General features: G+C 35.5%; 1 protein-coding gene across 2 annotated transcripts; it reads left to right on the top strand.

Moving 5' to 3' along the window:
• Positions 1 to 2,745: 2,745 nt before the first annotated feature.
• Positions 2,746 to 25,543, top strand: EEF1AKMT1 (EEF1A lysine methyltransferase 1). 2 transcript variants are annotated; one of them, XM_074303693.1, is made up of 5 exons: positions 2,746 to 3,014; positions 7,536 to 7,690; positions 13,529 to 13,611; positions 17,908 to 18,188; positions 23,010 to 25,543. In XM_074303693.1, exons 2-5 carry the CDS (start codon positions 7,544 to 7,546, stop codon positions 23,033 to 23,035), a joined length of 537 nt encoding a protein of 178 aa, XP_074159794.1. In that variant the 5' UTR covers positions 2,746 to 3,014; positions 7,536 to 7,543; the 3' UTR covers positions 23,036 to 25,543. The 2 variants fall into 2 exon arrangements, with proteins under 2 accessions (XP_074159794.1, XP_074159793.1); XM_074303692.1 differs by lacking the exon at positions 23,010 to 25,543 and adding an exon at positions 19,625 to 19,822 and having other exon boundaries at positions 2,875 to 3,014.
• Positions 25,544 to 26,475: the final 932 nt, after the last annotated feature.

Consider the following 26,475-nt stretch of genomic DNA (forward strand, 5'->3'; position numbering starts at 1 on the left):
CAATTCTCATTATATCCTCAAGATAAGTGGAATATATCTCTCATGACAGCCCTTAAATGCTTTTATGTTGTTCAGTAATACTCATGACACGTTTAATAGTCTTTTAACCATTCTGGCTGCCCTCTTCTAAACATTTCAGCTTTCCTATTTGTCCTCTACTAAAATGTGATGCCCAAATTGAATATAGTATTCTGGATATGGCCTGATCAAGGAAAAGTATAAAGTTAACTAGATACCTCCCATATACTGAATAATAGGCCTCTACACATTAATTTACCTCAAAGTTCTAGAACAGATAAGGTGATTTTTGAACACACACACACAAATTCCTATTTAAACACAGAAATGATTATTAGAAGCCTAATAAGTTCACAAAAGAAAAAAAAAGTGTCTAAGGCCAGATTTGACTTCAGAAACAAGAATCAGCTTGACTCTAGACCTAAGAGTAATGGTCCTCCTTAATCCTGCTGTGATCATACCTATCCATCCCTACAATGTTTTATTTAGTTTGTGGAACATTGTTTTAATAAAGCTGGATTGGAGCCAAAAAAAGGAATAGAATGGGGAGGGTACCCTAATGATGTTGTGATTGAAAGAACTGGTAAATGTTTATCAAACAGAAGAACTTTATTGAGAATGAGAGCTGCTTTTAAATATTTGAAGGACTTGTCTAGTGAAAAATGGATGAGACAATTTTGTGTGACTCCAATAGAATAGGAGCTATCAATGGAAAGTTCTGCTCATTATAAAGAGTTGGAAGTTAAATGAGCTTCCATGTGAAATTCCTTGTCCCTACAAACATTTTAAAGCAGAGGATGGGTAGCTTCTTGTCAAGGATGATGTAGAGGAGAATTCTTGCATTAAGAGGCTGGACTAGATTACTTCTAATAACACTTTCAACTCAGGAATATCATGATAGTTATTACACTAAATGGTTAATTCTCAGACTGGTAAGGATTTAAAAACTACTTTTGAATTTAATCCTATAAAGTGGATAAGTTGCCCTTTATTTTAGTGAGGGTTGCTTGGTTTTTGATGAATTCTAATAGTTTTTATTACTTTAGATGGACACATTCAAATGACAGCATTGCATATTTCTCCCTCCTTTAAGCTCCCAACCTTTTTTTTTTTTTTTTTAATCATTAGTGAGCTTTCATGAAATGGCCAGGGCTGTTAATGTGGAGGTAAATAGAGAGCAACTTTAATCTTTGCACAGTATGGTAGTAAAAATGTCTAAGCAAATGAAATGTTAGTGTAGAAGTGTTTCAAAAGCAACTCTTAAATTATAGGGTTTTAAAGTGCTATTTCAGACTGAAAATTTGAACACTTTTTCCTAACAAGTTTTTCTATTCTAAAATAAATCACAATAATGGCCTGTGTAGTTAGAGTAAAACATTAATTAAAAAAAAATCTTAAAAAAAAAATAGGGTAAGTTGTTTCCTACTAGAGTCTCACCATCACCACCACCATCTTTTTTTCATTAAGTCTACTTGTTCAATTATATATTTTAGATTTTTTTTTCCAACTCCTGGTATTGGCAAAGTCATTTTACTTTATTTTTAAGCAGTCCTTTTTAATAGGCTGGTTCAAAGTGATCTAACATCTAAAAGCAGAATGTTGCCAGAGTACAGCATTTAAAGGATTTACTGTGTGCTATGAGGTTTGTTCATCTATGTGCCTCTTTATTGTGTTTCACTAAGTAGTGAAAAGTATAAATTGACTGTTTCAATTCAATTTAGCAAGCATTTGCTAACATCTATATGCAATACCTTATATTAAGTATGAGGTTGCAAACAAAAATGAAAAAAATAATCACTGTTCTCAAGGATCACATAGAGGATACAAAAATATCCTCAATAGAGGATACAAAAATAAGCAGAAAAATAAATACAATTTTAGAAAGGCATGCACTAAGTAAACGATCATAAAAGGCTTCACCTGGAAGGCTAAGGGATTTTAATTGGGAGTATTTAAGGGAGTGAATTCCAGGTGGGGAACAGCTTGTGCAAAGGTGTAGAGGTAGAGATAGACCATGGAGCTAAGCAAATAGTTGAGTTGATGGAGGACAGTCTTCATTGTGCCAATGATTAATTGGAAGTTCCCCAAAGTGTTCTCTTTACTGGTGATAGAATTTATATGCTAACCTTTAATAGAAAATATACCGAAAAAAATCTAACTCAATTTGTGTAGATGTCAAAGTGTACTGATATAGCCAGATTATGCGAAATTAACAGCTGATTTAATTTTAATGAAGGAGATACCATCTTAATTGTCCAAACTATATGTATCAAAGATGGCACAAATTTTAAACCTGCCTACACACTATAGTCACCTAAAGGATATGCAAATAAACTTTTTGGGATTTGGGATAAAAGGAAATTTTAGGCTACTTATCAAATTAAGGCCAATTTCTGATCTTTTCAACTTTGTGTCTGTGCCCAAATACTTAAAAAAACAACAAAAAACAACCTTTGCTTAGACACGTACATTTTCCTGTGCTGTCTGGAATAAAGTGTTTTTCCCCCTTTCCCAAAACTTAAAACAGTTTTGTAGAAAAGCTTTATTTTTAAAAACTAAGATTTGTGGGTTATATATCTACGTAAAACCTCGACATGGTTCACTACCTCCAGTACATTACTATAACTTTCCTGGTATGTGTTGAGTGATTCAGTACTTAGTATTGGGGTCTCCCATCTCTCAAACTCTAGCAATTCAACAAACAATATTAAACACTTAGGACACAAAGACAAAAAGTAAACACCCTGACCTCATGCTGGTCGGTTAGGCTAGTCCGGGGACCGACGAGTAGGTGATAGGGATTAATTAAAATGCAATGCAGAAGCAGAGATGAAAGGCTAAAGAAGCGCACAGGGAAGAATCCCGGCAAGCAGCACAGCCTCTTCGCCCAACTGCGCACGCGTGAAGGCCGGACGGCGCGCGGTACCTCCGGGCCCTTACTTCCCTAGGTTTTCCGTTCCGGCACTCTGAACTGCTATCTGTGGCGTGTGGGACTGGTGAGTGCCCGGCTGGGCGCGCGGCCCGGTATGGGAGGCGGGAGTGTGAGGGGAGAAGAAGTGCTCTAGCGGGACGGGCCAGCGAGGGAGAGAGATGGAGCGTGCGCGGCGGAAGCGACTACCCGGCCGGCTCTAGCCAGAACCCGAGGGTGCGGATCGCTCCTTGCCCTCCTCGGTGTACTAATGTTATCTCCCTGGATCGGCGCGGGTGGGAGAAGGCTTCTCTGGGGTTTTGCTTTGTTTTTGTTTTTCCTTCTGCCGTCCAAGGCAGCGTGGAAGCTGTCTTCCTCCCGGCACCGCGGGAACCCCATGAAACGCGCCTGCGCGCTTCCCTCCCCCTCCCCCATCCCTCATGGGAGGAAGCACATGGCTAATCTTGGGAGGCTTTCCAGGTTTTAGGGTAGAGACCTTGGTTCTCAAACTATGGCCCGCGGGTCAGATGCCCCCGCTGAGGACGTTTATGCGGCCCGCCGGGTTATGGCAAGTGGGCTGAGGGGCGGAGGCAGAGTGTTTTGTTTTTATAGTCTGGCCCTCCCACAGTCTGAGGGACAGTGATCTGGCCCCTACTTAAAAAGTTTGAGGACCGCCGGACTTTGGAGCCTCAGCGTGTAGGTTCGAATATGGGCTCTGGCACTTTAGAGAGCACCTTGGACACATTAATCCTGCCATTAGCTCTAGTTGAACTGTTTGCTCCCAGTTTACATGTCGCCTCCCGTTAGACCTGAGCTGACAGCACGAATTGGTTTTTGTTTTCGTGAGAATCCCTAGGTCATCTAACCCACTGTTTCCTTTTTAAAATTCTATAACACACTATTATGTTTCTAAATTAGGTGAAATGTAAAAGGGTTCAGAGCCATTCCCCATGCCCATTAGTGAGGTTTGTGGGGAATTCATGGTCCTTTGAAAGCACATTTTTGATCCTGAGAATAAAAAAGAAGAACCAGCCCCAAAATACAATCAGAATGGTGTGAGTGCTGCAGAGAGTCAAGTCAGGAGACCGAAGACATGGAAAAGGAGAATACCATTGGCTACAAATACCTTGAACAGAGAAATTGGGTTTCTGGGAGCCAGCAATCACAGAGTACTTTAAATTAAATTAAGTGAATATCACAAAATCCATGGTCCTTGAAGAGTCAGGAGAATCAGGCCTGAGGAGGCCAGCTAATCACTTTTTCTATAGAACTGAGAAACATTGAGAAAATATTAATAAGCTTTGTTAATAGGAGTAGAAGATATTATTCCTAATCACCAAACAATATAATGAATACCTGGCAGGGTATACAAAATTGACAGGATTAAAAATTGAATTAGCTTTTTAGCTTGGGAAAAGTACAGTCTAAGCATATGGGGAGTTCTGGTGTCATACTATACTTCAGTGGTCCTCAAACTTTTTAAATGGGGGCCAGTTCACTGTCCCTCAGACTGTGGGAGGCCGGACTATAGTGAAAACAAAAGCTCACACTCTGCCTCCGCCCCTCAGCCCATTTGCCATAACCCAGGGGCGCATAAACGTCCTCAGCCCCTACATCTGCCCCAGGCCGTAGTTTGAGAACCCCTGCTATGCTTTATCAAAATATCTGCTCAATTTCATTTCCCACCCTTGACTGTCCTAGTGAGAATGAAGGAGGTTTAAATCACTAGTTGATTTTTTTAATATTTTGCCCTTTGGACAGATAACATAGACAGATGGTTGGATGTTTGCCATTGCATTTTCTGGATCCCTTCCTGGCTTTTTGCTCCTGAGGAACAGCTCCTCAATCACTAGTTCATTCTTTGGCCATCCTTTGGCCAGTCTTTTGTGTACAGTGTTCTCTTGCTTCTACTCCCTTCACTTAGCATCAGTTATACAAAGCCTTTTCTGAACCTTCCCTAACGGCTTTTCTTTCATCCAATCCTTAGAGCTTATTTTGTATATGCTTTTATATATATATATATACATATATATAAAATCTAACCAATAAAAATGTAAGGACAGAGACTTCCATTTTTTGACTTTGTATCCCCAGCACCTAGCACACAGTAGACATTTAATAAATAATTGATGGGCCAAATGTGGAGCAAATTTTTACTAATATCGAATGTGCCTAATATTGTGATTAATTGGGTCACTAATATTAGGGGAAAAAGAATGATTATGAAAAGAGATTATGGGGGCAGCTAGGTGGTACAGTGAATAGAGCAGCAGTCCTTAAGTCAGGAGGACCTGAGTTCAAATTTGACTTCAGACACTTAACACTTCCTAGCTGTGTGACCCTGGGCAAGTCACTTAACCCCAATTGCCTCATCAAAAAAGAAAAAAAATAGATTATGTTCAGTGCATAAGATAGATGCCTCTCTATTTTTTTATTTTATTGAGGAGTCATTACTAATACATAATACTTACTATATAGTAGAGTTTCCTAAATAAGTTTGCAGTTGACATCTGCTTAGTTCCTTTTTATCCAATCGTATTGTCCATTTCCACTTGACAATGATTGAATTAGGTTTTTCTGGACTTTGGAGCCCTATCTAAACTTGTCTATTCTCTCCAAACACATGGGATAACGGGAGGGGGAGCAGAGATGAAGAGGAGGGAAGGCCACAGTAAGAAAAAAATGAAATACTAAAAGAAAAGTTCTGGAAAAAATTCCTTGCTGCTTTTAGTGCTGTGTAATATATTACTTGGCCTAGAATATCTTCTGTTTTGATCTTAGAAATTAGGAGAGAAAGAGCTGAAATTTCCTCCTCTGAATCAGAAGTACCAAATCCAAAATCTAAAAGTAAATCCTAAATTATTTCATTCTTCAAATCACTTTGCTGTTGGCTTTACCATCTTTCTCTCATAAACACTCTAGCAAACATTTACAGAGAGGCTTTTTAATGTAATTATTCATTTGGAGTTCATTGTTGACCTTGGAAGTAGGGTTTCAATTGAAAGTCAGGATCTAAAGCCAGATTCGAAGAGACTGAATGGATGGTGAAAAAGTGGATCCCATTGATTTTAGACAGTTTTTTTCAAACTTTATCAGTGAAGGAAAGGAGAGATATTAGATGATAGCTGGATGAGGAAAAATGGCAAAGAAAAGGCTTTTTGGAAACAGAGTTTTGAAAGGACTGATGGATAAGATAGATTGAAAATCATAAGAAAAGGGAGAGATCAAAACTCTGGGAAAAACAGGAGGAAATGGTTTCTTTAGTTATCTGTTATACAGTGCATACAAAGAAATTGACTTTTTATCACGAAGTTGCTATACATTATTTTAATTAATCAAGATAGATTTATAACTATCCATCCTTATTTAGCAGAGTTTTGACATGGTCAGGTCAGTGCTTTAAGAATAAAAAATCTTAAGTCTTTCATGGACTGATGCTAAGTGAAGTGAGTAGTACCAAGACAACATTGTGTACAGTTACAACATGATTATGTGATGATCAATTGTTATGCTCTTGGCTCTTTTCAACAATGAAGTGATTCAAGATAATTCCAATAAACTTGGGATAGAAAGTGCCATCTGTGAGGCAGCTAGTTGGTATAGTGGATAGAATACCAGCCCTGAAGACAGGACCTGATTCAAATCTGGTCTCAAACACTTAACAGGTACTAGTTGTATGGTCCTAGGCAAGTCACTTAACCCCTATTGCCTCAGCCAAAAACAAAAACAAAAAAACAAGGTGCCATCCTCATTCAATGGGAGAACTGTGGAGATTGAATGTGGATCAGAGCATAGTATTTTCACCTTTTGTTGTTGTGGTTGGTTTGCTTGGTTTTTTAATTCTAGTTTTGTTTTTTTTTTTTCCCTTTTGATCTCATTTTTCTTGCAGAGCATGACAAATATGGGAATATGTTTAGAAGAATTGCACATGTTTAACCTATATTAAATTGCTTGATGTTTTAGAGAGGGAAGAAGGGAAAGACAAATTTGGAGCACAAGGTTTTGCAAACGTTAATGTTGAAAATTATCCTTGCATGGATTTAGAAAAATAGAATACTATTAAAAATTTTTAAAAAGGAATAAAGATTTGCCAGCTCTGGAGCCTGGATTAGAGAGGAAAGACTGAAGCAATGAAGACCAGTGGGGAGCTATTAAGATAGTCCAGAAGTCCATGATAGTCTCAATAGCACATATTTAAGAAATGCTGTTTAAGGTTAGGTGCATAGGAAGGAGATAGAAGAGGATACTTATGAAGTCCCTTATCTCCTTATCCTTTTCTTACATAGGAAGTATTAAGACAGTACAAATGAAAAGTATGTTGATTTAGGTTCAAACCCTAGTTCTGCCATTTATCTGTGACAAGTAATCAGAGAACTCCTCTGAGCCTTAGATCCTCATTTGTAAAATGAACTTGATGTTAGTTCAATGAACTAAGATACTTTTCAGTTCTAAATATGTAGTCTTTTTGAATGTCAGTATACAGAGACATAACCAACCAATGTAATTTTTAATGACACTTAACTGTATAACCCAACAAAAGAATGAATGCCCTTATTCATTTTATGGGAGACAATACATTTTTCATCCATCTTGTTTGCTTTATTATCAGTTTAAGAAATGAGTGATTCTGATGATGATGACATCCCTCAGCTTTCTTCCCATACCCTAGCAGCTCTGCAGGAATTTTATGATGAACAGCAGCATCGAAACACTGACCCTGGTGAAGACAATAAATATAACATTGGGATAATAGAAGAAAATTGGGTAAGTAAATACATTTTAAATTCATATCTCGTTTAAAAGAAGAAAAAAGTCAGTAAGACAATAACTATTTATTGAGGGCCCAACATTTAATGTGCCCAACTTACTACAAGGTATTAGGTGGGCCTGTACAAATGAATTATAGGCCATCCCTGGTCCCTGCCCTCAGAGTACTCATGATCTAGTTGGAAAGAGAAGCCAACACAAAAAATTATCTTATAATTTAAAGCAACATATAATTAATCTAACTCCTGAAGACTTCTAGGTGGTACAATGAATAGAGTCCTAGGCCTAGAGTCAGAAAGATTCATCTTCCTGAATTCAAATCTGGCTTCAGACATTTACTAGCTGTGTGACCCAGGCCAAGACCCTTAAGTCTGTTTGCCTCCGTTTCCATATCTGTAAAATGAGCTGGAGAAGAAAATGGCAAACTGCTCTAGTATCTTTACCAAGAAAACCCCAAAATGGAAGGTAATAAAAGTGAAAGGCATAACTAAACAATAACAACAATTTAGTTCCTATATGTTTTTTGAGTCTCTTCTTAACCTTTCTACCTCAATATCCCCAGTTCTACCCTCTCAGTAACTTTACTTCTCTGGACTCCCATAATATTTTGTATCTCTATTAGGCCACTTTCATATTCTATCTTTTGCCTTTTTTTTTTTTTTTTTTTTTTTTTTTTTTTTTTCAGTTATTTGAGTAAATGATTATTGCAGTAGATTGCTGATGGGTCTGCTTGCTTCAAGTTTTTCCCTACTCCCATCCATTTTTTATTTAGACACTAAACTGATTTTTCCAAAACAAAAGTCTGTTATTGTCAGTACTTCTACTCAATAAACTCCAGAGGTTTTCTTTTACCTTTAGAATCGAATACAAAATGCTCTGTTTGGCATTCAAATCCCTTTATAACCTAGCTCCTCCTCTCTTTCCAGCTTTCTTACACCTTGTTCCTGAACTTATTCTTTTTGATCTCTCCAGTGACACTAGCATCCTGACTGTTCCAGAAACAGTCACTCCATGTCTTGTCTCTGGGCATTTTTTCTGGCTGTCCCCCATACCTAGAACACTCTTCTCTGCTCCAATTCTCTGTTCCAATTACCAACTTCCCTGACTTCCTTCAAGTCCCAACTAAAATTCTACTTCTGCAGGAAGCTTTTCTTAATACCTCATTATTCCCATGCTTTCCCTCTTTTAATTATTTCCTAATTATCCTTTGTATAGCTTGTTTAGTATATATTTGTTTGAATCTTGTCTACCCTATTAGATTGTAAATTCATTGAGGATAGGACTATATTTTGCCTCTTTTTGTATCCACAGTATTTAATACAATGATTGGGACATAGCAGATGCTTAACAGATGTCTTTGGATTGATTTTGTAATTGACTTCTGCCTAACAGCAAATGGGAATTTAAATCCCAATTCTCTACTTATTGACTAAGACCCATGGCAAATTTTCTTTTTTTTTATCCTTAAATTTCCTTTACTCTTAAAATGGAGGTGATATTTGTCTAATCTCTCACAGGCTAGCTGTGAGTTTTTATGAAAGGAAGGAAGAAATAAAAAAAGAAACCATTTTAATAACTGCTACTATGATACCAAGAAATGGATTGCTCAAGAAATTGGTTGAATTAAAATTAGAGATTATGAATATATCTTACTTTATTTTTACTTTTCCTACTAAAGCTTTTGAGAAGAAGGGAAAATTGTCAACATGAGCTTCTCACATAGAATTGACAAACAATTCAGGCTTCTGTTTTTCTACCTGTAAATTTCCCCACAGTTAGTAGGGCTACATGCTTTACATTTAGACATTTTTATAGGTAAATTAAATGATTTTTTAAATCTATTTTTTCCCACGAGAATACAGATGGAGGGTTTTTCCTTTTATAACCTCTGATTAATCGGAATCTTTTCCTTTCCTTTTGGGAAAGTGGGTATTAGATTAGTGATTTCATTGGTTACAGGAGATCCAACTGTGGAAACGCTTTCTGGGTAGGGAGATCAGCAAATAGTTGACTAGGTTTTATGACTTGCCAGACTCATATACCATCAATGTATGTTGAGAGATAAGACTTGAAACCAGAACTCAGTTCTTCCTACTTACTTGCCACCTCTTTTTCTATAGCAGCACTACTACCTTTTAACCTAGAAAAAGTTTCACATTCGAAATTCTCTTTACTTCCATGAATAGACTATGACCTCTATAGGAATGACACCCAAATCTATATTCCTATTTAGTAATAATGTTTTTCTCCAGAATTCACACAGGATCTTATTTTCACCTTTCTCCTGCATTTATTACACATTGTAGTTTTGAGTATGTGTGCTATCCCCATCACTAGACCCAATGAACCTTGACTGCAGGGATCCTGCAGCCCCACTGTTAGAGAGGTGTAGTTAACTGATTTTGAAAGCAAATTAAGAATTAAGTAGCTTAGTTTAGTTTTTTTAAACACAAAATAAAATGCTATTTTTCATGTATAAAGTAGAATGTAAGAAGAGGATTGTACATGAAATTGAATCTCTGTTGCCTAAAGCTTGCTTTTCCTTTGAAGTATATACTTCAAAGGAAAAGCAAGCTTTAGGCAACAGCTTTCTGTTCTCTTCTGGGCTTCTTTGTTTTGTTTTTTTAGTTTAAGAATTAAATTTGATTCCATTTTTTATTCATTTGACATCCATTTTTTCCCCCCTGAGGCTGGGGTTAAGTGACTTGCCCAGGGTCACACAGCTAGGAAGTGTTAAGTGTCTGAGACTAGATTTGAACTTGGGTCCTCCTGAATTCAGGGCTGGTGCTTTATCCACTGCACCACCTAGCTGCCCCTCCATTTTTTATTTTATTAGAATTTGATTTCCTTCCTCCCTTCATGTACTTTGCATTTTCCACTTTTTCCTCAGCTCTTCTTATTTTTTCTCTCTGTCTTTTGCCAGCCAAACTCTTGTGTTTATCCCATTGCATAGCCTTTCACAGTTTCTTCAGGTTTTATATTCTGAAACCTTACCAGCTACAGAATTTTCTTCATTTCTTAGCCCTGGCTTTTCCTGCCAATTCCTGATAACAGATTCCTTATTTAACTCAGTAGTGGTTGTTAAGAGGTTATTACTTGTTTTAATTTTGTGTGTTTATGTGTAATAAAGACAGGCAACATGGTAAGGTAGATAGAAAACTGGCCTCGAAACCAGAACACCTTCTTTCAAGTCCTGATGCATACTGATTGTGTGATCCTGGATGAGTCACTTAACTTCAAAACCACAAATTAACATATTTATATGTTATTTTATTTTTATTTATTTGTAACTAATTCCATTTTAATCTAGTTAGCTTCCTAGATAGCTTGGTGCCTCTTCTCTGAGCAGCTCTAAGACTGTAAGTTCAGAGAAGGTGTTGATCTGCAATGATAGATTAAGCTACCTCACTTAGGAAATCCTTATATCAGTGAAGTCACAGGGGATAACAGAATTTTACTGTCTTGGTCTCTAAACTATGAATAATTGGAGCAGGCCTAGAGAAGGTTTTAGTGATGAAGTATCATTTTAATAAATCACTTTCAGAGTGAGAGGAGTGTAGTTTGCAAACTAGAAGTTCTCTTGAGCACTTCTTTATTCTTATTCTTATATTAAAGATATTGGAGGATTTGTGAAAAAGCAAGCGTAATAATACTAAGCCCAAGGAGGTCATGGATTTAAAAAAAAGACCTCATATATGTTACATATTTATACGAACACTTGTGTTTTGGTAACAAAGAACTAGAAAGAAAATCTAGATGCTGGTCTGTTGGGGGAATGTCAAAACAAATTATATTATAGATTGTAAGGAATGACAGATGCGATAAACACAGAGAAACATGGAAAGATTTACATGCACTGATGCATAGTAAAGTAAATAGATCCAAGAAACAATAAAAATGATAACTACAATGTTGTAAATAGAAAGAATTATCATTACAGAAAAATTGAAACTGAATGTTTTAAAATTACAAAAAAAGCAATACTGGTCCCAAAGAAGAAGTATAAGAAAACACCCCTCCTTACTTCTTTTCAGAGTTCCCCATCATTTCCATCTGGTGATTTCTTTCCATTGTTCCCCATCATTTCCAACTCAGGAGTCAATTTTTACTTGTTGATAATTATAGCTAGACTAGAATTCCTCCTCCCTGGAAGACTCCTCTTCTTGAGTTCAAATTTGGCCTCAACCACTTACTACTAGCTATATAATCCTGAGTAACTCCCTTAATCATTTTTTCCTTTAATTTCTCAACTATAAAATGAACTGGAAATAGAAATGGCAAACCACTCCAATATCTTTGCGAAGAAAACCCCAAATAGGAGCAGAAAGAGTTGGACACAACTGAACAATAACAAGTCTGGATTATAAAGAATGAAATTGTCATTAAGGAATGTCAAGAATTGATTATCTCTGTCATCTATTTAGAGATCTCAGTCACAAATATTAATTACTGCAAGGAAGTCCCACTAGTTATGAATGCATATATACACTGCAGGCTAGCTTACGCTTCTCCTTTTCCCAATTGTAGAAAAGTAAAATGTGTACCTTAGATGCTCATTAGTTTACTGTTTATAATATATAAATATAAGTACGTTAATATATTTGGATACAGATATGTACTTCTACTACCAACAAAGAAGCTATTTATCAGAAGAGAAAAATTTGGAGAAGTTTTGGGGAGGGAATAAGGAATTGTAGGATTGTGTATGTTTCATTAACTACCTTAAAAAAAATTTTGATGTGTCAGTAACTGCATTTATGATATTTTTTAATATTCCCACCTTGTAGTCTAGCTGAGTTATTTGGAAACCTGAAGAGCTAGTATATATTAGAGCAACCTTGAAGAAAAACACATATGGAGGGCCAGTCTAAAAGACTCTTTTACTTAACTTAATGCCAGGAAAATGTAGATTGATGAAGTCACTATTTAGTATCCATCAGCAGGATTGCAGGCATCTACAGGATGGGGCAACTAGGTGGTACAGTGGAAAGAATGCCAGGCCTGGAGTCTAGAAGACTGCTCTTCTTGAGTTCAAATTGGGCCTCAACCACTTACCAGCTGTGTGATCTGGGCAAGTTCCTTAACCATTTTTTCCCTCAGCTTCTCAACTATAAAATGAACTGGAGATAGAAATAGCAAACCATTCCAGTATCTTTGCAAAAAAAAAAAAAAAACCCAAATAGGATCAGAAAAAGTTGGATACAATTGAACAATATAATGGATTATTGTACTATGCTTTCTAGACTCCTCAAACTAGGGTGCCAAAATACACCGTCCAGACTAGCTCTCTGGAGGATCTCAGGACCAGTCCGAGTCCTTGGTCTTAGTGGAAGAGTGAAGAAGGCGGGAGACCCATGAGAATGGTCAAAGATGGAGTCCGTTTATTTCAAGTCCTCTCAGCTCCTAAATATCTTAGTACAATTACATCACTACAGCACACTGAGTGTGTGCTAACTATAGTACCATTGCATCATCACAGCACACTGAAAAAGTGCTAACTATAAGCACCCTGCTATTAATATGTAAATGCCTCTCTTTACTATAAGTATCTCTGCTTCTAGTAGAACACAGATAGTCGCTCTCCTTGACTTCTCTGGAAGGGTAAGGTGCCCCAAGTGGAGATGAGAGCCAAACCAGACATTGTCAGCAGGTTCCTTCTGGGCTGAAGGGTTTTATACATCACTGAGAATTCCCCTACTGTCTGTGGCTCTCTACAGATCTTTGTTTTTCAAAAACATGCTCCTTGCTGTGATTTTAAGGGGAAGTTGTTTTTTAAATGGTAAAAGCTTTAATATGTAAACAACAAAAGTAATTCCTCCCATTTACCTTCCACAGCAATTGAGTCAGTTTTGGTACAATGAAGAAACTGCCTTACGATTAGCTACTGAAGCTATTATGGCTGCTGGTAAAAGTGGAAGGTAACTTTTAAATATTTTTTCACTATCTCTCAAATCTATTGTCAGTATTTACTTTTCTTAGTGAAAAATGCTTTGTCTTTAGGATTTTTTTCTCTCCCATATCTAGACTTCACATGGAGTGATTTTTTGTTTTGTTTTGTTTTTTCTGAGGCTGGGGTTAAGTAACTTGCCCAGGGTCACACAGCTAGGAAGTGTTAAGTGTCTGAGACCAGATTTGAACTCGGGTCCTCCTGAATTCAGGGCTGGTGCTTCAGATGGAGTTTTAAAAAATATTTACTGAAGAATTATTTGCTATATTTTAAAAATTAAAATAGTAGTTGCAAAGCTAAATCAAATGTATGTTAGAATTCACAATAACCATTGGAATTTTTTCAAGACTGAATGTAGTGTCTTTTTGTATCATGGTCCAAATAAAAAGAATATCTTTTATATCTAGCCATAAACTTTGGTGAAACTTTATGATTGTGATTAAAGCCATCAATTCTGTACCAGATATTACAAATCAAGAAAATAAAGGAATATCTATTTTTCTCCCAGAGTTACTATTTTTAAAATCTCTAATATTATACAATTATACAATATCTAATAGTGTTTAATGAAGCAATTTTATCTTTGTTTTAGGGTTTGCTTGGTTTTTAATCTTTTTATCCCATATCCATTTATTTAGATTCAAACATGAAACAGGAATTACTTCTGCTAGGTTCTAGGCAGATTCTGGACCATCTTGGTCCCAATCAGATTGCTCAATTTAAAAGAGCAAAGACCAGAATTCCAATGAATCTGGCTTCTCCTCCCACTTCTAAGAAGTAGACTTGAAGTCCTGGACTCATTCCATACACTTATGTACATTCCCAACTTTAGGAAAACTTTAGGGAAAGCCAAATTGATGTTTATCCAAGAGCAAAGGGAGAAAGAAATCAGTAAATAATTTTTTCCTTGTTAATTTTATGCAGTTCATGGTGCTCTCCAAAGTCACAAATTATTTTGTGCCACTAGTCAAATATGGACATGTGCCATTCGAACCTGTTTTATTTGGCAAAAAAACAAACTAAAAGCAGTGCCCAATATAAAATAAGTCCTGACTTATATAGGTGTCCAAAAAATCTTAGCACTGTTTTAAACTTTTCTAACTTATTTGACAATTAAATGGTTACTGTTAAATAGCTATTATAGCCAAATAAGCAATTAAAACTTAAAACTACACTGAGACTTTAGGGACATCCTGTATATGTCTCATATATAATTATACAAATACTCATCTAATATTTCTCAAAGGCACTTATGTGGTACACTGGATAGAGAGCTAGACATGAAATTAGGAAAATATACATTCAATTGCTATTTCTAGCACTTAGTAGATGTATATCCTTTAGCCTCTATTTGCTTTACTTCCCTCACTTGTAAAACAGTGATAATATGGCACAATGTTTGCAAAATGATTTACAAACCTTAAAATGTTATAAAAATAATAAGTATTTTTATTGTTACTACTATTTACCCAGTATTTGTAGGGATTTCTCATCTTTCCTTAATTAGCTAACCTCACTTGGTTCTAGAACTAATTAACAGGAAGATATGCAGTAATAGGGAGGAAGAAAAAAGAAAGAAAAGAGGAAAACTATATTTTGGGATTTTGGGGACCATTCCTTTTCTGTTCCACACACTCCCTTTTCTTCCTTATTACCTTGCCCATAACAGCCTACCCAATGCCAACATCAATTATCAGTATTCCTATTAGGAGTGAAGAAGTATGGGAAACTGTTACAGAATTTCCCTTTATTGTTGATAAAAATTGTCTGTTTACTATATTGTAAACTTAACTACAGTATCCTAAACTCCCTCCTATTGCGCTTGAAATTCAATTGTTAAAGAGAACCAGAAAAAATAAGTGAAGCTGTTAACCCAATCCAGAAAAAAGTATTAACATTTTTTAAGTTTGGTCCCCCTCTGTAATATTAGCCTTATAGTAAGCCATACAACTTAATAGGAAGTCTGGGGAAGTAGACAAGTAGCCTTAGAAACAGGCGGGTTAATTTGAGTTATGCAGGGAACAGCCATTGGGGAGGCAGGCTCTTCCTGGATAGGCCATGTGACTTCTAGAAGGAAACTAGGCTGAGATTCTGACCTTGGGCAAGTGCTGAAATATAGTTAAAAGATAGAGAAGAGGAGCCATAACAATTGACAAGTGAATTTGCTTTAGGCAAAATGACCAAAACTGACATCAGAGCTACTAAGGATGAAAGAGGCCATCCATGCAAGAAAGGCCAAAGCCTATGAGAGAACTTTAGAGGGACTGGGTCATAGGATTATAGAACCTATAGAATTTAGAAATTAAGTTCAGTTTCATTGTGTAACAGGCAGAAGATGAATACAGTGCTTCTCAGATATCAAAGCCTTTGAGCCTTTCAGGCAGAAAGAAGAAAGCCATTGTAAAATCAGGAAGGTCAGAAACCCATGGGCAGACTCAAAAGGTCCTTCACTCATCTTCCAAGACTAGGTAGTAGATTTTAAGAGAGGCAGACAGTTCTAGCAGCCTTGTCCTGATTATACCTCAGGCTAGAAGCCTAAAAGTTTAGGACAACAGCCAACCAGGACAGGATTGAGGTCAGGCTGACTCAAGAGAGAAGAAATAAAAGAGTGAGGTCAGAGGATATTAAGGGAGCTAAGAAAGATGAAAATTTAACTCCTTTTGTGTGTCCACTGAAAACAAATACTAAGCTTTTCACACCTATAACTTTTTAAGACTTAAAATTTTTTCAACTTTCTTTTTTTTTTTTTAAAGATAATTTTACTGTAATTACAAGCTTTAAAGCCCTTGGAAAACCCAAAGAAGGTTATGTACTTATACTAGAAATTACAGAGTAGAGAATTTGGAATTTATGATCCATTCTGAAGTTTGGGGCACACGGTTCACAGAATAGAGAAAGGGGATGATACAAAGTGAAAAATATGGGAAAACACTTAGAGATCTCCAAGTTAAAAAGGGGAGAGCACATGGAGAGAACCAAGAAAGGTTCAAGTAGTTAATATTCAAGGAAATGACCTCGAGGTAGGGAAAAGGGTACAAGATCAATTACAATCTCAGACACTAGCTGTGAGACCCTGGCCAAGATACTTAGCCTATTTAAACTTTAATTTCTTCATCATTAAAATGAGGGCTTTGGACTTAATGACCTCTAAGGTCACTTCCAGCTCTAAATGTGTGATCCTACAACCCCTCAAGAAGACTCCATTCTAATCTTCACTCTTTCTCCTCTTCATTGTCATTCCTAGTTATTTTTTAACCAATATGATCTTTAGTTTCTTGATCTGTAAAATGTAAATAATAGCATCTATTTGACAAGGTTATGAGGCTCCAATGAAGTTTTATGAGAGAGAGGAAGAGAGAGTGAGTGAGGGGGGTGTGTGTGTGTGTGTGTGTGCTATCCTGTTACTAATTTATCCCATGTTTTTGTTATTGCTTAGAATTTTCTCTTTCTCCCAGGAAGGACATAGTAATTAGGTTCTCTACTTTGGGTACATTAGGTTGAAGAGATTTTTGTGGGTGGGCCTGAGAACTTAATCATGAAAGATACATTTCAAATTCCAAATAATCAAATTACAAAACAGACCTTTGGAATCCAAAATGTTGGCAAGCAAGGCTACAGGTAAGGATGGCTGTTTCCTTGATAGCACGTTTTTAAAACTTTATAACTACCAGAAACCAAAGGTTTCAAGTCATTTTTACATACTGATTCATAAAGCAGAAAGTTGTTGGGTTGTCTTTTTGGAAATTTGGGATTATAGTAGAGCTCTTTTTTTTTTTTTTTTTCAAAATCATGAGGATTTAAAAAATGAAGTCAGAATTGTTGTTCTTTTTGGGGTTTTGTATATGTTTGAATTAAATAGCAAAGGACTAACATAAAACAATAGGGACATTTTAGCCTTTGTGACAGCCAGCATTTTTCATAACATTCCTGATGTTTTAAGTTGGTGGTTGTTACTAAACAGTTGTTATATACTTTCTAATCTCAAAATGATACACTGCAGTTTCTTAAAAATACCATATTCTCTCAATATAGTATGAAGTGTTACAGATAGTGTTTTTAAAATTACAACTTGTGCTGGTTTCACTGTCTTTTGTCTTTCATATAATTAAATGGAAGCATATACTCAAATAAGAGGTAAAAATAAAGATCTCTTTAAAAAAAAAAAAAAAGGCTCAATGGAAATCCAAGCCATTATTCTTAGTAGAGATTTAATACCCTTGGGTAGCTTTGAAAATCTTTCACATGTTTGTTCATTCCCCATTTCTAGGATAGCATGTGTCAGTGCCCCCAGTGTTTACCAGAAATTAAGAGAATTGAATGATGAAGACTTTTCAGTGTGTATCTTGGAATATGACAAAAGATTTGCTGTATATGGAGAGGAGTTCATCTACTATGATTACAATAATCCTTTAAATTTGCCTGAAAAGCTTACTCCACATAGTTTTGACATTGTTATTGCTGATCCACCTTATCTTTCTGAAGAATGTCTCAGAAAAACAGCAGAAACCATCAAGTTTCTAACACAAGGAAAGATTCTGCTTTGCACAGGTACTGTATGTCTTTAGGTCTTACAGTTTCTTCAAAATATTTTGTTTCTCATAAGTATCTTATTTAAGCTGATGATAATAAATATTTTTATTATATCATATGAATTACTAGATTAATTTTAAAGGGTTTTATAAATTTGAAGTGCTATGAAAATTCACACTTGCCTAAAGTTCTGAAATGTGTCAGTACTCTAGAACTTTGAACAAAATTAAGTGGCTATTAATCTTCTCAACATGATGGTTTTTCATTGATTCCTCCTCTATCCTACAGTACATAAGCCATCCTTACTTCCTATTTTTCATATTCGTTGGTTCCTATTTTATTCTTTCTGGATAATATTCTTAACCAAATACTTTTATATAGTTTATATTTCTGTTTCAAAGGGGAGTTTTCAGTGTCCTAGAATTATATCCTTCTAAGTTGATGCTGTATATTTATGAATAAATACATTATATTATTTTTAATCATATAATATAAAATCAAATTATTTTCTTTTTATAACATTTTATTTCCCTTCCAATTACATGTAAAAACAATTTTAACATTTATAATTTGTTTTAAGTTGTTCCAAATTGTATTCTCTCCTTGCCCTCCCCTTTCCCTGAGATGGTAAACAATCTGATATAGGTTATACATGTACAATGGTAAAAAACATTAAGAAATGACTTTCTTAAGTCCATCTATTTCTTTCCTTTGTCACCCTTAGTTTGAAACTAAATTAACCTAATAAAGACATAGTATTTGCTATCCATACCTTCTAGGTGACAGCAAATTGATTGATGATTATCCCTAAAGATATTAAAACAAAGCTAAGTTTACTGCTTTATAACTTTCAGGATTTTTCTTTTCTCATTTAAAAACCCTAGCCATATTTCTTCTTTTTGAGTTTGTAATGATTCCTTAGGAGTTTTTAAATTTGTCATAGTTATTCAGTCATCAAGAAAGGGAATCAATATAGGCTTAGCCACTCTTAATTGCCAAAATTAAATACAAAAAATGTGAGTTTTTTGCTACTGAAAAACTGAGCATTAAGGATGCGTAGGATGCCACCTAGTGTTTAACACTGAGGAAAGCCTTAAAAAGGGACACTTCTTAATACTATATTGTAAGTACATAGAATATTTAATTTTATATCAGATATTAATTTAATATTAGATAATTCTATTCTCTCTGTTATGTAGGTGTTTTATTTTTTGTGAAATAAAACTACGTTAATCATTAAGACTAGTAAGCAATACTAGTAAGCTTAAGTTGAGCAATCCAACTCCAAGCCACTCTTTCTCTTGAGTGAAAGTTTCACTTGTGCAAAAAAGACGGTATCCTATATTTTTTTGGTAGCTTCTGTTTAACACAGTGTTGGACACACATACAGACTATTATACTCTTAGGAGATATGTGTTAATTGATTCTGTTTGATATTATTCTCATTTTATCAGGTGCTATCATGGAAAAAGAGGCAGCAGAACTTCTTGGGGTGAAGATGTGCAAATTTATTCCAAAACACACTCGAAATCTGGCAAATGAGTTTCGATGTTATGTTAATTATGATTCGGGATTGAATTCTGAAATTAACTATTCATAGCACTAGAATACAAGAGAATATTTTAAATAAAATTTTATCATATTTTCTTGAACTCATTCATAATACTTCTATTAAAAAGATATCTCCACCACTCTATTTTCTGGTCTAGATTTGATTATAAAAAAATCTTGTCATTTCTTAATTTTATGAACCATATTTATAATGCCTTTAGTGTTTTCTAAAAATTCTTGATCAGATTGTTTCATTAGCATTAGTTCTTTGTTCCTATGCAGTGAGAACTCAGTTCTTCATTTCTAGGGAGCATCTCATCAGCTCCATTCAAAAGTACAATTCAAGTTGAGAGTGGAGTTTGAATAAGATGTTCCTTTCTTTTTTCTGTTAGATTTTGTGGAATATGAGGAGACAAAGTCAATCTGAATTGGCAAGAATCTGATTCATGTAAATTGCATTTAATTTTATTTTTAGTTCTGGTGATATAATGGAAAATTATTTGTAATAACCACATGCTTGTTAACAAATTGAATTTTACTTTAAAATGCTTGAAAATTTTATTCTCCTATATAGGCTAAAATTTTACTTTATAATTTTTAAAGATTATATAATAGGAAACAGGATTTCCCATTTACTCATTCCTAAAAACAAGCTTACTCTCACTCCACATAGGTTTGTAACTGATAGAATACAGTGTAGGAATTGGAATAAAGGCTCCCAGAACTTGTAAAAGCAGTAACTCTCCTGTAAGGTTCTAGGGGGATTTCCTCTTAAGGAATTGAGAATTTCTCCTCAATGCTATTAGCTTAAGTCCTCATTCCATTATGTTCTCCTGTAATCAAATGCCAATTAATAGCACCCTGATGTCTTTTAACCAATGAACATCAATTAGTTTCTATGAAGGAAGTTATTTTTTACTGAGAAAATATTGCAAGAACAGAAATACATATATATTTCCCCCCAATATCCAGAAATACATTCTCCCTTTTATTACTACAGTTCTTTTTTTTTTTTCCCCCTGAGGCTGGGGTTAAGTGACTTGCCCAGGGTCACACAGCTAGGAAGTGTTAAGTGTCTGAGACCAGATTTGAACTCTGGTCCTCCTGAATTCAGGGCTGGTGCTCTATCCACTGCGCCACCTAGCTGCCCCTATTACTACAGTTCTTGAAAAGAATTTAAAAGTGGTTGGTACAGTACTTTCACTCCTCCTCCCATCCACCTCTCATCTCTCATCCCCCCCATTGCACTTCTGAATGTGAAATAGTGAATAGTCAAAGTTGCCCCCTTGCTCAGAAAAACTAGGTGCTTAATAGTTGTGCTATTTAACTGGGTTCAGTTATCTAAAAACTTTAAGATAGTCTCCTATCATTGGTCCTTAATATGTCTCACCCTTCCAAACTTTTTAAACTTTCAGGCTCATACCCTAGTCCCTTTCATTTCTTATACTCCATTTATCACAGGAAAGAATAGACCCACAAGATTCAGAAGCACCAGCAGAGCCATATGCTTATGACTTCAATCCAGGAAGAGACAGACAATAGGCTACCTCTTTCTCTCCCCACCCAAAGGCTTACTTAACAGCAGTCCTTTTCTCTTCATTCAAAAGCAACCAAGCTGGAAAAAAGAACTGAATTGCCCCATTCAATAAACCAAAAAAATACATATTGAGTGTACCAGAACTAGAATTCTTATGCCTGTTCTGATTTTGGAGTAGGGCTTCTTAATTGATTACGAATGGATGAAAGAAAGCTTATCCAGCTTCCTTAAAGATATGCATCATATATAATGCTATACATGGTTGAAGGATGGGACTCCTATTGAAGAGGTTCGGGGTTATGTTTCCAAATGATGAGGTTGGGCACATGGCAGGGAGTTGTGGAAACCCCTTGATCAGCTCAGAGGTCCTTCATAAAGGAATTTATAAACCTGAAAAGCTGGAATGGTTAAAAGAAGTTTATTATTGGCATTTAGAAGTCAGCCTTTACTAGAAAGATTGAATTCTTTGGTGGCAAGGTCTAACAGAGGGATATAAAGTTTTTAGCAGAAAAATCCTATCTTAGCAGAGAAAGTGAATAAGATCTTGTTAGGGAAATAGAGTGATAAAGATAAAGAGGGAGTAATGCTGAAAGAGAATATCATTTTAGTGGGCAGAAGGTTGCAGCTTATGCCAAGGGGAGAGAGAAGTTCCTTGGTTCCTTGGCATAGCATGTTAGGTCCTCTGCAAGGAATGAGCCCCAAGTTCCCTCTTTTTATAATTGAAACATCGGCTAGAAGCTGAGGGCAGCTCTTGGTGGGGGCTGGGAGCAGTTTGAGCTGTAATCAGAATAGAAAATCTTGGAATTGAATGAATGTCTTGGAGCTCATTTCCAACTCAGTAAGGTTGGGAGTGGTCCTGGACTCAACCAGTCCCACCCAGATAACAGAATGAAAGCACTTTACCTTGATTACTTGGGTAAGGTCTCTCAGGGGAGAGCTTAGTGTTCCCCCCAAATCAGAGAAAGATAATTTCGGGGCTCTCCTCATCATTATTGGCTAATCAATCACTTTTATGTAAAAGCAAATTTTTCTTATCTATAGCATAGTTCAGTGAAAAGAGTACTAGACTCAGATTCTGAGGATCTAAATGTAAATGCCTGCTCTGGTATTTGTTAGTTCTGTGTTGATCCTATAAATACCTCACCAATAATTATTCTGTATTTCATATTGTTCTGCAGCAGTAGGGAGTCGCTGAAGTTTTTTCAGTAAGGAAAAATGTGATTTTTAGAAATAACAATTTGGCAATTATATGAAAGTTAGATTCATTCGAAGAGAGAGATTCAAAGTGATTATTGCAAAAATCCAGTGTGATGTTTAAAGAAGTTTGAGATTCATAATTTTTGGGTAATTTAGTAATTTTATTAATAAGATTAGAATGCTTATTAATAAAAAGAGATCAGTGGCAAAGAACTCTCAGGGAGGTAGGCTATATTACAATGAGGAGCTTGACAATGTGACTTGGATCATTCAATGTTGGTCAAAGAAACATCAATTTCCATATTACCTGACAAAAGAGAGAATCCACATTTTCTCAAACTTGTCTTAAGTAAATATAATGAGCAGTAATGTACTTAGTGACCTAAACTTAGAATTTATTTTACTATATTTTGATTAGATCTTAGATTGGGTAAGTCTGCCTGAGATTTCCTACACTGGTTGATTTCTGGATGAGAAAGTAACAAAGGGGAAAAATTTTTGTCCTGATTCAATAATTATTAATACAAGAGAGAAATTGTCATTTCTCTCACAAGGTAATCTCCACGTGATTAAGACTTGATTGAAGATAAGAGATAATGAGAAAAGAGCAAATCAGAGGGGATCATCTATTTAAAGACTTGAAAGTACCTTAAAGATCATCTAATCAAATAAGGTAATAATACAATGCTTTTTGAACCTTAAAGCACTATGTAAATAGTAGAGTAGTAATATTATTAGTCAAATACTTTGATTTTACAGATGAGGAACGTAGGGCCCATGGTCCAAGCTCACACAAGTATAAATGTCATACTGAAGATTTTCAGAACCAAGTCCTCTGTATCCAGGTCCAGAACTCTTTCTACTATATCACAAGATGGAGGGATTAGATTTGGCAAGGAGGGCCACAGCACTCTTAGATTACTTAAATAGCATTTTTAGGCCATTCGCAATTTGTTTCCAGTCTTATCTAGCAGGATCCCCCTATATACCTTGGTGGCAAGGTCCCAACAGAAGAATATATACCTTTTATGTTCAAACAAACTGGATTACTTTGTGCCTTCTAAACTCATTTCTGATTTCAGTGAAATAGGGCAAGTCACCCCTTATGCCTGGAACTTAATGTTTTTCATCTCTGTCTATTGATGGATTCCATCTGGATGCCAAGCCATCCTTGATGCACTTCCCTCAAAGTTAGCTCTATCTTCTCAAATTTTCTTATTGCAAATTATTTGGATTTTTCCTATGTCCTTAAACATTTTCACTAAATAAATGTGTGTGTTTTATTCTCACAAAGTAGACAGATTCTAAGTTCCTTGAATAAATGACTATGTCATTTATTTTCATAACCTAGCACAAAGCCTTAAAGTAGGTATTTAATAGATATGAATTGAAATTATCCAGATTGTTATAATGAAAAGATTTGATGAGCAAAAGTATTGAGCTTTGCAAAACATAGCATATTATCTCATTTAATAATATACACAATAACTCTATGAGGAAAATGCTGTTATTTTGATCTTTTACAGACAAGGAAACTAAGGTTGAGAGTATCTGAGTCACACTGCTAGTTATGTGAGATGAAATCCAAATTTACATCTTCCTTCATCCAAATCTAATGCTCTATCTACAACATAGAGAGGGAAAAGGAATTAGCATTTATATTGCAATTACTGTGTGTCATATATTGTGTGAAGCACTTTTACAAATATTATCTCAATCCTCACAACAACTTTGAGGAGTGCTATTATTACCCCTGTTTTACAGCTAATGAAACCAAGACAGATTAAGTGACTTGCCCAGGATCATATAGCTATGAGGCAGGTCTTCCCCACTCAAGGCCCAGTGTTCTGTCTACTCTATCACTAAGCTGCCCCTGCTTCAGAGAGTAAGTATCCTTAAATATTCATTTTAGCTAACCCAGTATTCTCTCTCTCTTTTTTTTTGCTGAGGCAATTGGGGTTAAATGACTTGCCCACGGTCACACAACTAGGCAGTGTTAAGTGTCCCAGGGCAGATTTGAACTCAGGTCCTCCTGACTTCTGGTCTGGTGCTCTATCCACTGAGCTACCTAGCTGCCCCATTAACCCAGTATTCTACCAGAAGCATATAGACTGTTTGAATTGTATATGCTCATTGTTATTTTGTACATGTATGGATACAGTTAACTTTCATTCTTTTGGGACACTTACATCCTTTTTGATTGATTGCTCAAGACATTTCTACTACAAGGTGGACAGAAGCAGACAATCTGATTTAAATCTTTTTGTCACTGGCCAATAGTTCTCAGTGAACTAACTTTGAAGGCAAGAGAAGCTAGAGTTTAATCTCTTACCATAGTTGTGTGACCTTGAACAAAGTTATTCACTGAGCTTCAATTTCAAATCTATAAAACTGAGATAATAATATCTCACAGGTCCAGTTACTTAACAGAGTTGTTTTGAGGATTGAACACGATAATTTATGTAAACCTTCAATATATAAGTATTAGTTATTTTCCAAATAATTGAAATACCAAATCTAGTTGCTTTGAATACCTTTAATATTTAAGATTTTTAGGAGAACAGAAGTTTGTTCCTGCAATATAATATAATATGACCTGGATCTCCTCTAATCTACATATTGCCATCCCTAAAGAAAATTGTTTAAATTTGATTTTTAAAAGAAACAATTATTTCTGTGATAGGTATATCACTCTTTTCATGATACAAATGTAATTGCAGCTTAAAAAGCCTCTCCAGCAGGAAGATTTTCCCTATAAATGTGTCCTCAAGGAAACACAAAAAGTCTTGACACTGATAGTTAAATGTCACCATTGAAGATATCTGAGAATCCCTGAGAAAAGACTAATAACTTCTTTCCTAAAGAGACTTGAACAGTTAAACACTTATGGCAGAAAGTTTAGAAAGACTGACAGTTAAGTACCATTGGTAAAGAACAATCATCTTTGAGAGTGTCTGAAGAGTTTTTTGGAAGAACAGAATTTAGCTGCCTTTTTAGAAGGGAATTTAGAAGGGCATTCAGTCTCTATGTGCTTCAATTTCTTTGCCTGTAAAAATAAGATGGTTAACTTATAAGGCTTTTTTTTTTTTTTTTTTTTTTTTTTTAGCTATAACAAGAAGCTCAAAGAAGGAATTTTTTTTTTTATTTAGATGTCAGTTACTTATTTGTTTGTTTTTTATAGCTTTTTATTTACAAGATATATGCATGGGTAATTTTTCAGCATTGAAACTTGCAAAACTTTCTGTTCCAACTTTTCCCCTCCTTCCCCCATTCCTCCCCTAGGTGGTAGGTAGACCAATACATGTTAAATATGTTAAAGTATATGTTAAATACAATATATGTTTACATAAAAGAAGGAAATTTTAAAAAATTACTCTTTGTTGTAGTTATGGAAGTATCACAAAAAGTAATATACCAAACATTATGAGAAAATTTAAATTTATAGATAGATATGTAAAGATAATATAAAATAAAAATGTGCTTTTAAGCTTTCAAGGATAGATTAAATCCTCCTTGTCTAATTCAGATTACTACATGGGCTGTACAGCATGACACATGCAGCTCTAAAATAGGAGGAATTGTTTTGATAATGATGGAGAACAGCATAGACTCTTGGTCCATATTGTCCTGAACTCCACAAATAGATGCAGTCCAAGCTAAGACCTCAGGACTTTCAGGATGCAGACTAGACTAGAGTAGAGCTTTCAGACAAGAAGCTAACATGACACTAAGAGGGGACTTCCCTATCACCAGAGAAGCAAAGCAATGAAGTTGTCTGGACCACTAAAATGGAGATATTCTCTGAATTTCTTAATAAGGAATGAGGTGCAAGGAGGGAAGAAACTTACTTAATTGTAATAGCACCACAACATAAAAACAACTGGAATGAAGAAGACATAAGATATCCAAGTCAGTTAAGCCTTCGAATATATATATACTGGGAGCTGAAGCCAAATCATTTCACAACAAAAGAGAAGTCAAGACCTTTGCTAAAAGATTATTTATTTATCTCCCTCTGAA

The sequence above is a fragment of the Sminthopsis crassicaudata genome, chromosome 3 (genome assembly GCF_048593235.1).
Source record: "Sminthopsis crassicaudata isolate SCR6 chromosome 3, ASM4859323v1, whole genome shotgun sequence".
NCBI classification, from domain to species: Eukaryota; Metazoa; Chordata; class Mammalia; order Dasyuromorphia; family Dasyuridae; genus Sminthopsis; species Sminthopsis crassicaudata.